The sequence below is a fragment of the Saccopteryx leptura genome, chromosome 12 (assembly GCF_036850995.1).
Source record: "Saccopteryx leptura isolate mSacLep1 chromosome 12, mSacLep1_pri_phased_curated, whole genome shotgun sequence".
In the NCBI taxonomy this organism is placed as follows: Eukaryota; Metazoa; Chordata; class Mammalia; order Chiroptera; family Emballonuridae; genus Saccopteryx; species Saccopteryx leptura.
In genome coordinates this window covers 12512975-12527224 of record NC_089514.1, presented here as the reverse complement: position 1 = coordinate 12527224, position 14250 = coordinate 12512975, and the positions used below count along the sequence as shown (strand labels likewise).

The window sequence follows — 14250 nt, the reverse complement described above, 5'->3', positions numbered from 1 at the left end:
TTCAACAAGTGTCACTATAGAAGAGGCTCGATGGCCCCGGACGAGAAGGGTAGACAGTGACGGAAGACGTGCTCCAAGAGGCCTCTCTGCTTCGGTCGTTCCCATCGTTGTTTTTCATACTCGCGCTGCCCTTTATCTCTCAGAACATAGCTGCCTCCTGCGGTCCTGTTTCCCCAGACGTTCGGCGCCTACCAAGGTTTCTCCCTTTGTCTGTTCCCTGGGCGTGCGTGTGGTGTCGGTTTCAATGGCTGTGTCAGTGGTTCTGTGACAGTATTAGTATGACAGAGGGTTGGTCAAACAGAAATTATACAAGGACTATCATTGTAATTCAGACACTTAATTCCCACGTAGCAGACGCAGCCCTCGATGACTCACAGGCCATGGGCCTCATTCCCCTTCACCGGTCACTCTTGCTTGTGGGTCTGTGGCTGGACTGTCCCTCTCTCTCCTCCCAAGTGTCTGTGGCACTTTACAATATGGAAAGTAAAAGACTTCTGAAAAACTTTCATTGCGTTCTTTGGAGAAAGCAATGGGTATAAGAACACCGCAGAAGGGGACCCTGTGTACAATTCTCTAGCATTCTGTATCGTGCAGAACCAAGACCACTGTCTGATGTTTAACTAAAGTTCTAGATGATAACCAAGTTTCATGCCAAAGGTGTAGTGGGCTGGCCCCATGCAATTCACTCTTCAGTTACCACTAATAGTCCTGTCCCCTCCCCGACGCACCCTCCCTGTGGCCCTCTCAGTGGGAGACTGGGAATATTGCAAAGTAAACATCTGGAGGCATTGATAGTAAACACAGAAGAGAGATGCCTGGCTACCCCAGGCACAGGTCAGGAAACTCTATCTTATCAGGGGTCCTGAGGACCATGATTCCATAGACTGTTTCAATGATGTTCTGTTACTGTGAACACATATGTTTTATTTCCATCCACTGTAGATATCCTGTTTTGGAAAAGCTGCTATAGCCCATTTTTAAAGGTTTGATCATCTTAGGGCAGATAATTTCACTTTTTACCTTAAAAAAGAAGAGGTGAAAGCAAATCACAGCTCTGTTCGATCCTGAGCTGCAAGGAAAAAAACAACCAGAACCATGTATGTTGTATCTGTTTTCTTTTTCCTGTTTAATCTGTTTGTGATATTTCTGTGACCACAGGAGGACCAGATGGATTCTGTCTTTCTGGAAGTGTGGTCTGTACATCACTAGCATCAAAATCTCTAGGGAGTTGTGCTTAAAAGTAAGTATACTTAGGCCACCTTTTGACAGTGACAGTCTTGGTGGTAGTACCTGGAACTCTGCATTTTGATCGGTCCTCTGGAGATCCTTAGGGATATCATCACGTCTGAAAACCACCGAGCTAGGGAAAAATTCCCAGGTCTGCTGGCTGTAGTGCCGGGCCAGGGGTGTGCCTGCTTCTCTTGACCCATAAAAGACCACAACTTGAAGTTTAATACAAAGCGAACATGTTTTATTTGTTTTTTGTTTTGTTTTTTCTTGAGGATTTTTTTTTGGGGGGGGAGGGTTGCTCACAGTTAAAAGGATGGTTCAGGCCCTGGCCGGTTGGCTCAGCGGTAGAGCGTCGACCTGGCATGCAGGAGTCCTGGGTTCGATTCCCAGCCAGGGCACACAGGAGAAGCACCCATCTGCTTCTCCACCCCTCCCCCTCTCCTTCCTCTCTGTCTCTCTCTTCCCCTCCCGCAGCCGAGGCTCCATTGGAGCAAAGATGGCCCGGGCACTGAGGATGGCTCTGTGGCCTCTGCCTCAGGCGCTAGAATGGTTCTGGATGCAACAGAGCGACACCCCAAGATGGGCAGAGCATCGCCCCCTGGTGGGCATGCCGGGTGGATCCCGGTTGGGCGCATGCGGGAGTCTGTCTGACTGCCTCCCTGTTTCCAGCTTCGGAAAAATGAAAAAAAAGCGTGCGTTTCGGCCGGGGCGGTGACTACGCTCGGACAGGCGCAGATGTGCTTGACTCTCACGTTCGTTCCGCTGGCAGCAGGGTCGGAGGCGTTCTAAAGCTGACGAAGAACGAGAAATTTAGGAGCATTCACTCCCAAGCTGGAAGACCCCTGGTAGAGCATAATATCTATTCTCTCTCTCATAGGAATGGGGAGGTATTTATAAATCATGCAGTACTGCACTGCTAGAAAGACAGAAACATACGCCAGGGTGTAGAAAAGTGTCATTGTGATCAGTTTTGGTTTCTTTTTTTTAACACTTCGAGCTGACTTTCAGCATCAGGCAGGATTAACTGCACCTTTCCTGCTGAGATTCCAGAGTAAGTACAGACAGTCAGTCATGTACAGGCCTGAGAGGGACAGTAGAATGTGGAAGTGAGTTTGGAAACCAAAATATTATGTCAGCAGTTTTCTCTTTCATTTATTCTCTCTTATCAAAACCAACTTTTTAACTCAGGGGCTCTGTTAATAAAAACATGGATAATTTCATTTGGAAGGCCCGAGAGCTTCGTGTTGGGGTCTATTTTTTTTCTCGATTCCTCTCATCCCCTCCAGGCATAAAGTGTCGGAGGGCTCATTCTCCATGCAGAACCCGTGGATAAGTCAGTGCTGGTGAACTTCTCTGCTCAGAGGAAAGGGAGGTCAATCTTAAACTCACACAAGGTCCTGCAGCTGGGCTCTTTGTAATAAGAAAAGAAACCACAAAAGTAATTCCTGAGTGTAAGCCTTCCTTTTTATTTCTAATGCCCTCAAAACCTCTTCAAATTCATTCTTACTTTTGTAGTTTGTTTAAATTTGAAAATGTGTAACAGTGAAAACAGCCAGTAGAGTATCTTTTGAGGGCTATCTCATCCAAATACATAAGTGCTCTTTTTCAGAGAGCGTTTCTGTGCCAGTGCTAAAGATAGGGGGGGCATTCAGAACAGAGACACCCAGTGGTTTGAATTTATGATGTGCAAAGCGATTAGCAATCCAGATGTGAATCCTCGGCGAGTGGTGGTCAGGATCTGACAGGTGCACGCTCTTCTCCCTGAGAAGTGGGGAAACCAGCCACCTGAGGGCCCCAGCAGGGCCCCAGGGCTGGACATGGCCATGTTGACCCATGGTGTGGCTCCTGACCGGATTGCAAGGCGGTGCAGCCCAGGTGAGTGGTGTGAGGCAGGCAACGCCGCCATCTTGTCCCCTGAAGGAATGCCTGCGTTTCTTATTTTTTTGATGTTATGCCATAAAAGGGCTCTGTTTTTCCTCTGCTCTGACTCCAGCCCTCCTCCTTTGGAAAAACCTCTCTGATCAGAATCAAGAATCTCCTTAGACTCACATGGTCCATCCTGACTTCCAGGGCCCAGGACACTGCTTGCTCCTAGACACACAGATCAAACCAGGTCACCAGGAACAGCCAGACGACGGAAGGTGCTAGTGCACTGATACAGGATAGTGAGGTGATGCAGTCACATCCTTGACTTTGGTCTTAGACAGCTTTTTTTTTTTTTTTTTTTTTTTTTTTTTTTTTTTAAATTTTTATTTTATTTATTCATTTTAGAGAGGAGAGAGACAGAGAGAGAGAGAGGAGAGAGAGACAGGGGGGAGGAGCTGGAAGCATCAACTCCCATATGTGCCTTGACCAGGCAAACCCAGGGTTTTGAACCGGCGACCTCAGCATTTCCAGGTCGACGCTTTATCCACTGCGCCACCACAGGTCAGGCGGTCTTAGACAGCTTTTACTTCAAGTCGCAGCTCCACTGGGACCTGTAGGCAGGTTACCCAATCCCCGGAGTCAGTTTCCTTATCCATGGAATGGCGCTAAGGAAAGTGCCTATTTTACAGTGTTACTAAAAAGATTAAAAGAATTTGTGGGACACCTAACACAATGCAGCACACAGAATATGCGCTCAATAAATGCTGAGCTAATGTTGAAAAATATTGGCATATGTACACACATGTATATATATATTCACATATGTATATGTATATGTATATGTATACATATATTCATATGTATTTGTGAATATATATATGTGTGTTTGTATGTATGCATTATTATATATGTCAATGAGATCATTATGATATCTTCAAAACATGGGGAAAAAAATCAATATCCACAAATTCTAACACAGGGGATAGAGAAGGCCATGATCTTGATGTTTCACACAAGTAACAAACATAAAGGGGGAAACAGGCCGGCCAGCTAAAGGACATGAAATTGAGATGGAAAGATTGAGGAACATGATACTTCCAAAGGAAAGTCCAGTTCAGGCCTCACCTCCTTCCCCCCTGGCCAGGTAGGCCCAGAGCCTCTCTCGCTGTTATTTTACCAGTCCTGTGGGTGCTGGTGAGTACACAGTGAATAGTAAGCCCTCAAGACCCAGCTCAGGGCCTGACCAGGGCAGGAAGGTGGGCTCTTACAGCTCAACAGCTAAGGAGGCTCCCACTTTCAGGGTCGTGTAATTGTATGCCCCTAAAGGTGCATACAGTTTTGCATCCTAAGCTCCCATTTCTTTGACCCTTGATGAGTCCAGTGTCCACAGTTTGTCTAAAGGAACAGCGGGAATCTGGTAGATCACCTCTCAACCACGTCATCCGCAGAGCCTGCGGTAACGGCTCTTTCTCTCGCTTCATCAGTGGGCGGCCTCTCCCGAGCAGAATTGCTCCTCACTCAGTCCTGTTCAATACTGTGCTATGTCCTGGCTCCACTCAGCAGCGGAACATGAGTCCGGTGCAGTCTGGCCATACCGTTAGGCTCCGATCCTGTATCTGCTTCTACCCTACAAAGGTTGGCGCCTCCTGTCCTCCGCTATTGCTGTTGCCTTCTTCCTGTAGGCCCCACCCTGAGCTGTAGAAACTGCGGGTTAAAACTGACCCAGGCATTGTTTGGGGGGATGAATAGGTCCTGGTGGCAGCCTCCCTCCCCTTTGAGTGTCTCAACCAATGGGATGTCCTCAACCAATGGGATGCGACAAGCACCTCAACCAATGGGATGTCCGCTCTTCGCACCTCAAGTTTCAATCCCCCGAATGCTTTATGTGGGAAACTGGTGAGGATCATCTAGTGTCAGCTGCTCGGAGAACTGCAGGGTGCTTCTGTCTGCCCCCGGGACCCAGGGAAGAGAGGACAGGGGAACCTACGGCCCTTCGAGAAGATGTGGCATGGAGCAGAGACAGAGAAGGCCAACCAGGGGTTTTTCTTCCTATTCCAGCCCTTCTAGACGCTCCAGATCTTAAGGAAGCCATAGAAATAGTGTGAATAAGAATGCAAGAGGGAGAAAAGAACGTTTAGGAGAAGAAATATGCAGAGAAGACTCAGCAGCCTGTGTTGCTACCACTCCAGGGTCAGCCACATTTCTTGAGTACCTACTGTGTGTGAGTTAGGCACTTGCCAGGTACAAAGGATGCTGAGATGGATAAGCTCAGTCTCTGCCCCAAAGAAGCTAAAGACTCCTGAGCAAGAGAGGCACAGAAATACAGTATTTTTCGCTCCACAAGGAGAGGCACAGACATACCTTATTTTTCGCACCTAACCATAAGACACACCTAGGGTTTTAAGGAGGAAAATAAGAAAAAAAATTTTTTGAACCAAATGGTGTATTAAAATATTTAATAAAATACTATATTTTTAAGCTCCATAAGACACACGGCCATTTTCCCCTCCACTTTTTTGGGGGGAAAATGCATCTTATGGAGCAAAAATACAGTAGGTACTTCCATTGTTGGCTCATTGCTGGGGTAGAATCTGGTCCAGGGTGCCACGGGAGTCCCGAGAAATGACACTGCTACCCAGCCTGGCAGTCCAGCAAGGCCTTCATGGAGAAGGCAATGCCTGAGCTGAGGGGTGGAGTCATTTATTCAGCAAATATTTATCAAACATCACCTGCCTTTCAGACACTGTGATAGATTTGAGTGATACAATGATATACACATTTTTATTTATTTATTTTTATTTATTAATTTTTAGAGGGGGGAGAGATAGAGAGAGAGAGAGCAAGGGGAGGAGCAGGAAGCATCAACTCCCATATGTGCCTTGACCGGGCAAGCCCAAGGTTTCGAACCAGCAACCTCAGCATTCCAGGTCGACGCTTTATCCCACTGCGCCACCACAGGTCAGGCGATATACACATTTTTAAAGAAGGAGAAGTTAGAGGAAAAAGCTTCTATGGCAGACAGAATCAACGATGATGTTTTAGGGCTGATCAAAAAGGCTCTTCTAACTTCCCAACACCCACCCCTAAGGTTTCTTGCTGCCTCCATCATTAGAAATTCATTCCTTTGTCTGAATCACATTCAGCATCACCACTTCAGATCATGACAAATAGGTTTTGACATTGGAAAGGCCAGTAAGCTGCCTGAGGGTACTTGGTGCCAGGGCTGGGATGCTGGGAGCTGCAGTAGGTACAAAATAGAAGTAACCAAGGGCTGACACTCCCTTGATGACGCCCCGGGAGCGGTGGCCGAGAGCCGCTCTCGGCAGGCCCGACCATCTGAACCGGCTAATCCCGCACAGTTCAGGGTATTTGCCTCGCAGGTTCACAGACAGCCCCTCGGCCCCTGTCCACTGTGAGAACACGGGACACCCAAGTCGAAAGGAATGCTGAGCGACAGCACGTGGGTGTGCAGCGGTCTGTGACCGGAAGGTTCCCTGGAAGCAATTTGCTGAGGAGGCCTTCGAAAACCACCTGGCTGGTTATTGTAAATTAAAAAAGGAAGAGATGCCACTTTTTTTTCTGAATAATTTTTAATACTGGGTTTATGACTGGGTACATATGATAGTCATTACAGCTTATTTAACTCTGAAATTATCTAGGCCCTCAAACTCCGCTGGGACTGTGGGAATCACGGGTTAAATTTTAAAAAGAATGTCTGAAAGAAGATGATATGCTTTTCCTTGAGGAGAATAAATTCAAATCCAAAAAGGAAAAAAAAGAAAAAAAGAAAAAGAAAAAGAAAAAGAAAAAGCTCTCTCTAGGAAGACTGGTTATCATTCCTTATATTTGCTGTGTGTTTCCATAATGTTTGAGCTCAGAAATTCACCCAGGCACACAAAGTTTACTTTAGTCAGCTCTTGAGCCCCTCAGTCCTGCGGCTCAAGTTGTGCCTTTTCTAGTGGGTTGTTTTGGAGACAGTCCAAACACGTTCTGAACTCTGAGCTCAAATCTCAGAGGTTTCCACTTCTTTGGAGCCGAACATTTCATCGGGAGCTGGGAGTCTGTGAGCGAGTTAGAGGGAACAGCTGCGCGGTACCCACCACCCTCTCCCCAGGGGCAACACGTTCTGAAAGGAGTGTGTTGTAAGCATTCCTGAGCAAGCCAGCTAATCTGGAGGCCTGGCCCACTGGCTGGGGGCTGCTTCTAGGAAGGACCCCGTGGGAATTACAGCATCTCACAGCTCCTATCTGCAAAGCCCTCCTTCTTCAGAAGAGCAGTGAGGACTTGGAGGGGGGCTTTAGGGAGCAGAGGTGACAAGAGGAGAGAGCCAGAGGGGTGAAAAGGAAGCTCTTGAGTCGGAGGGGAATTTCCTTTGGGGAACAGGATATTCTCTATCATTAGCTGCTCGCAGGAAGGAAAATGGAAGAGAGCAGGGTTTCTTTTCAAGTGGGGAGAAGCCCGGGCGGCCGGAGACAAGGCCCGATGGGGAATGGCGGACCGGCAAATGCAACTGTAAATACTCAGACCCCTTTGAACTCTGAAATGGATCCTAATGCGGACCAGCGCTCCAGAGAAGTTCTATTGGAAATGTCAAGGTGTCTCGGCACATTGCTGGCTTAATGGCGTCATCACCGGGTGCAGGGCCCTGGGGGGTTGGCTGGGTTCTAGAAACACCAGACCCACCGACCACTTCACTTCCTGATCAGAGGCACATCTACCACCTTGGAACCACTCATCCCCTCCCTCCCTCCCTCCCTCCCTTCCTCCCTCTGACAGGAGCCTGGACACTGGTGTGTCTCACGAGCCATCTGTGCCTGGCTCTGGTCAGAGCTGTCATCTTCTTGTTTATTCTGCAAGGAAGGCCCAGGACACCTATACATGGCCTTCAGTGATAGCACAAGGTCCCTTTAACCTACTTTATAGAGCGAAAAAGTGGGGGGGTTGGGGGTGACCTATACAGGACACCTATACATGGCCTTCAGTGACAGCACAAGGTCCCTTTAACCTACTTCATAGAGCGAAAAAGTGGGGGGGGTTGGGGGTGACGTACTATGGAGCAGTTTAGCCCAGCCCCTGCAACAGGGTCTAAGAGAACTCCTAGAGAGAACATGTCCCTTTGAGATGACAGGACCGATGGATGTCAATTGGAAAAACTCTACCTCGTAGTATCCATTTGGATAGGCCTCAAAGAATGCTATCAAGAAAACATTTAAATATGAAAACTGGGGCAGGCTGTGGGGAGTGGAGAAGGGAGAGTGAGAGCCCTTAGCCGTACATTCATCGAGGCGGGTCGGGTTGGGAGGCTCTCACAGAAAGGAGAAGGTCGTTTGTATAAAACCGTGTCAACCTGCCTGGCAGTGCGAAGGCTCGCAGGAGTGAGTGGAGATTTTGTTTTATTTATTCCCTGCATCGGGAGAAGAATCGATAGCTGCTTGGCGAGTCAGCCGTAAGTGAGTTATACAGGCCACTGACATGGTGGACCCAGCGTTCTAACCACCGCATTTGCCGCTGTCAGGCCACAGGCGTCCGTGGCGCCGGCTATAATTACGGCTGATCACCTCTAATTCAGAGCTGCCTGCCTGGACAGAGGTGTCACTGGCGAAACTGGGGCATTAGCATCAATTGGGGATGTCGTGCTCCAGGGAAGACTGCTGGAGAAGGCTCGTCCCAGCCCCAGGTCCCAGGGTCAGGCAGGCTGTTGGGCAAACCTCGATGCTTAACTCTTCACCTTGACTGTTGATAGTCCCTGAAGTTGTGATTTAAATTCCAAGGGACGCAGATTAACAGCCCTGTCCCCTAGCAGCAGACATCTTTGATAAACTCAGAGATTTCTCTGCGAGCACAGTTGAGGAGGGCGGATTGTCCCTGCCTGGCGGTGTGCAGAGAGACAAATGTTTGAATCACCTACTGGCTGCAGCTGGTCCCGAAAGCAAGGGGAGGCACCAGACGGTGGCAAGAGGCTAGGGTTACTTAAAAATAAATAAAGGCATTGCAACCCCCTGCCTCTCTTCTGCTTTTGTGGTATTTGAAAAAAAAATTCTAGTGAACTTCTCATTTTTTTTTAAATTAATTTTTTTTTCTTTGTGGAGGAGGCATGAAGGGTGAGGGGAAGAGAAAAGAGAGTTAAAAAGCAAGACTGAAAAAGAGCCAGGTGTCTGGGCCGTTCCAGGGGGCGTCCTGAGCGGAGGAGGTGTGAAGTGAGGGGTAGAATTCCACAATTAAAAGAACTTCACTGTCATTTGTGAGGGGTGATGTTTGACTGCCCGCCCCCAACACCCCCGGCTGTTTTTTCTCACCCTGTAATTTAAAAAGAGACACATATACTGTTTGTTCTCCCTGCATCCTTTTAAACTCCCAGCCAGCCACACAGAGGCAGTACCTGCCCCCCCCCCCCCACGCCGCCGCCCCCACCCCCCTCAGCAAGTGCAGGGACAGAGAGCCGGTCTTCGTGTGACGGGGGAACAGGGTGTCATTCCCTCTTCTGTGGACAGCTCACCTGCGAGCTGGAGCGCTAATCTCAGAAAGACAAACTTTGTGTTTGGCAACGGGGGTCCTTTTTGCCTTCCGCGCCAACGCGGATCCTTTTTGCCTTCCGCGCCAACGAGGGCCGGCGGGCAGAGAAGTGACTCTGATCCCCCAGCTCTCGGTATGTTTGGCTCAGAAATGGGTTTGCCCTTGTTGACAGGGGGGTCAGATGCGAGAAATCCCTGGAGGCCTGGTGGTTGGTATGCAGCAACAGAAAATCCTATCCAGCTCCAGGAAAAAAATAAAAAAATAAAAAAAATGAAAAAAATAAAAAGCCAGCGCCTGGCCACGGAAACCTTGTTACAGGCAAAGCCCGGGCAGGTCACCTGTCTCAGTGGTCTGTTCCCTCTGGGTCTCCAACCTGCTGTCTTTCCCTCATCTCTGTGTGCGTCTCTGTGGCTGGTTCCCCTTCTCCAAACACACGGGCATTTTTTTTTCTTTCTTTTTCTTAACCAGTAATTTTTAAAAAAATTTTATCGGGACCCGGGGACCCCTGCCAGAGGACCGCAGGTCCCCGTCTGTGCGCGAGGCAGCTGCCGGGCCAACCCCAGGCGGCACTGTTTCCCCCTCTATTTACGCGTTTCTAAGGGCAATCGCGCCGGGAAGGCTCTCCGAGCCTGGAACTCGGCCTGGGGCTGTTTTGGTTACATTGAAGTTTTTGCCTCAGTTCTGCCAGATTTAAATGGTGACTTCACCAGCACTGAGCTAAAAGGGAGGGGGTGGGAGGGCGAGCCCAGGAGAAAGAGAGAGCGAGCGAGCGAGCGAGTGAGTGAGCGAGAGAGTGAGCGGAGGAGAGAGCCAGGGCTCGGTGCTAGAGAAGGGCCAGCGCATTACATCATCGCTTGGCCTGGAATCAAGTGGGAAGGATATGACTCACTCAGGCTAGTTAAGCTTTGGCTCAAATTCTACACACACTCATTCCAGAGCTCTCATGTTCTGCACCTCAGGAGGGAATTCAGCCTCAGTGATGTCCATGAGGTTTGTTTTTAATTTTATTTTCTTTTTTTCTGATTTTATACATTTTTTTTTTTTTTGGCCCCGACCGCCTTCTGGTCTTGAGTCTTCGTCCTCCTCCTCCTCCTCTGCCTTCTCCCCTCTCTGCCCGTCTTTGTTCCTCCTCTTCTTCCTTCTCCTCTTTCCCCAGCCCCTCCGCTCCTCGCCTCGTCCCGAGGAGGCATTTCTTTTCACTTTGATAAGAGTTTTTGTTCCAGTACGGCGACCTGAATGAGTTGAGCCGAGGCCGGGCTGAGGGGGGGAAAACGGGGCAGAGCCAGGCAGAGCGACAGCAGCAGAAAGGCCACAAATAAAAAGCGGAGCGAGAGAGAGCAAACTCGGGCGAAGTTTCTGTGCTGCGGTGTCGCGCCTAATCAGAGGAGACAGGGAGAGAGTTAAAATGCAGGGACCAATCGCTTGAATGGTGATGTAATGCAAGAACCGCAGGGTTGTTAAGTAATGTGAGAGCAAGGGGGTCAGGGTTGCAAAGCATTTACCTGCTCTCAAGGGGTTTTCAGTTTATTATCAATTGCAGTGACTGTAACTGGCTTCAGACTGCAATCTCTAATTATTCACAGACGCCCCTTTTTTATCTTTTATTATTAAAAGTAAAACTATATTAGGATATTTTAAAAATGATATGATGATATTATCACAGCTGTGTATTATTTTCCACCAGGATTCTCTTTCTCTCTCCTCTCTCTCTCTCTCTCTCTCTCTCTCTCTCTCTGTCTTATATAGCTTAAAACGGTTGCCTTTTCATAAAAGGTCAAAGCGAATTGACGGTGGGAGGTGGGGGTGGCTTTTTGAGTGTAGCCGGTGAATTGCAAATGCCTGGAAAACTGTTTGGTGTGTTGTGCTGAGTATGAGGAGTTGGGCTGGTGCCCTGATTACTCAGAATAGACTGTAGGTTTTTAAAGTAACATGTGATGATTCTCAGAAGTTGCTGCAGTTTTTCACTTATCATTTCAGCTGTTAACAGTGACAGTGCAATTCGCTTGAGAATATTAACTTTCTGTGGTATCTTACGACAGTCAACTGAATCCAGGGCTGTCTTTCAAACTTCTCTGTTCTCGAATTAATTTTGAAATGATCTGCCGCAGTTGTAGCAGGGATGATGAACACTTCTTGGTTGATTTGTCTAGAAACAGTAAGTTAATATCGTGAATAAGAAATTGATATGGAATAAATGGAGAGAGGAGCAGATGATGCTGTTCTTGATGCTTTAAGGACCTAGTGGACCCAGAGAGAGAGAGAGAGAGAGACGTTTACATTTTGAAAATTATCACCGCATTTCTGTGTGTTTCATGAAATGTATTTGGTACTGGGGTATACTGGCTGGGCTGGGTGCTTTCGGAAACATTTCAGCATTATTAGATAGATAGAAACTGAAGCCCTCTGCAATCAGGGAGCGAGACCCCTGACTTGTGGTGACTCCAAAACTTCTGGGGCTCATTTAGTCTTGATCATCATACAGCTGGATGCATACTAAGGCATGGGGCGCATACCAGAAAGGTGTTTATTTATTTTTTTATTTAATGCATGCTTGGGATATAATTAATCATGACTTCTGATGGATCTTTTCCCCTCTTGTTTTGGGAAGAGATGGAAGGGGTGGGGGGCGAGTAGCCAGAGGTACTTTTTGGAAGACACAGCATGATCTGGTGGAGGTTAAGAGGCTTGAGTGTCAATCCTGATGACCTTGGGCAGTCACTGAAATGACCTGGGCTCTGTCTGAAAGTGAAGGAGCAGACAAGGTGGGCTGTCAACCCCTCCCCCACGTGTGGGACCAGTCTGATGTGATCTCCAAAGTCCCTTTCAGCCTGAGAGTTCTGTGTTTGTGTCCGTGTTCTAGGCAAGTCTCGCTAAAAGGTATTTGTTACTGGTTTTCAGAGAACAGTACATTTGAAATCAAGGTGAATTAGTGTCAAGCAAATGACTGGGCAGTGTGAAAAGGGACATGTCCTTCCCCAGTTTGCTGGGTTGGAGTTTGGTTTGGCTTTTTGGCCTGAAGATTTTTCTTGGGGTGAAATTTATAGTTATCAAATGTTACCTTTCAAAGGGTCCCCACTGAGAGATCATGACCTAGGTGAGTCTGTTAAGAGTGCCAGAATGAAGGGTTCGTTTTATTCACTTACCAGAAAGCTTTTCTGAAAGACCCCACTCGTCCCTCAGAGGTATAAAATAGTGCCAAAAATACGGGGGGGACGTGTATGCTTCATTTGCTTATATGATGCAGAACTGTTAATTTGTAATGAATTTAGTCCCCCAAAGGTTGCATAACTGCTTGATACGTTTCTATAATAGTAACATAAAGTCGATTTTTAAAGTGAAATTAAAGGTGACATTTTAAAACCTTCCAAGACCATGAAAGGCACAATTACATGGGCTTTATTGGAAAGATGTTTTCCAAACAACATCTCTATTCTTCTCCAGCCAAATTCCAGGGTGGTAGCCTTATTGTAAAGTATTTATTTATGGACCCCGCTTAATTGTGTATAGAGAAGGACCCCAGCTATGCCTTTGGGGGTGGGGGTGGGGGTGGTTACCCAGAGCTGAAACAAAACAAGTGAAGGTTATTAGTCCTTGGGCAAAGTTTGATGAGTGCTAAATGTATGCTTGGGACTTTTCAGGAATAAAGACTGCACGGTGTCTTTTTTTAGAGCATTACGATTTATGTGGCCTTGACTCCAACTTGCTCCCCATAGTCAGAAATGTCCTGCATGTGACTGACAGAGGCAGGCCGGGCAGGAGCCCTGCCGTGATCCTGAGTCAGACTTCTCTCACCTCACTTCATCCCCACGGTAACCCCGGGTGGGGGTGGGGGTGGGGGGACGGGGTGAGGATCATCAGCTCCACTATTTGCTGATTGTTTTGTTTTGTTTGGAGGTTTTTGTTTTTGTTGGTCTTGAATTGACATAACTGCAGACTTACGTGCGGTTTATAAGAAATACGACGGAGAGATCGCGTGTACCCTTGACCCACTTTCCCCCGATGGCGACCGCTTGCAGAACTACCTTAGGATATCACAACCACTGTACCGCCGGTGATACAACCCACTGCTCTCACACGTCCTTCCCCGGCTCTGTTCGTACTTATTTGTGTGTGTGCTGTTTTCATCAGTGTGAAAGCGAAGGCTCAGACTCGCCCTCGTTCACATGGGCTCTGACCCTGTGAGTCCGGTCCACGCTAGGTCTAGCTCTCCATCACCGACGGGCTCTCCAGCAGCGTCACGATGTCAGCGGGACATCTCTGTGACATTGTCTGTGTTCTGTAACCCCCAGGGGCCTGGCCTGAGTGGGCAGCGTTGCTTTCCATAGGGGTCTCCACTTGTTAGCAGGTGAAGGGGAGGCAAAGCTTTGATGGCAAGGCAGAAGGGACACTAACCACTCCCTCCGTGTGCCACTCACAGAGCAGAGGAATGTCAGCGGCCATGCCTGTGCTTAACCACAACCAGTGCTGACCTCAGCACTCCTCCTCTTGCCCCCCCCCCTCATTCTTTCTCTGGCGGACACAACAGTGACATGAAGAAAGGAATGACAGCAGGAAAACAGGCACCAATTGATCAGATAAGAATGTGGGGTCTCCAGAAAAGAGGATCATGACTTTTGGGGTCAAAAGGCCATGGTTGAAATT

The 14250-nt window shown here is 48.1% G+C and overlaps 1 protein-coding gene across 3 annotated transcripts in view; it reads left to right on the top strand.

Annotated features, from left to right (window-relative positions):
- The window catches only part of CREB5 (cAMP responsive element binding protein 5), a 407936-nt gene that overhangs the window by 265113 nt on the left and 128573 nt on the right, over positions 1-14250 (top strand). The window contains exon 1 of one of the 3 annotated variants that reach the window (XM_066354153.1): positions 10525-10599. The exons of the other annotated variants lie outside the window; for them this stretch is intronic. Coding sequence (XP_066210250.1) covers positions 10553-10599 — 47 coding nt within the window. The 5' untranslated portion in view covers positions 10525-10552. Of the gene's footprint in view, positions 1-10524; positions 10600-14250 lie in introns of those variants that run through there. 3 annotated transcript variants of the gene reach the window in all.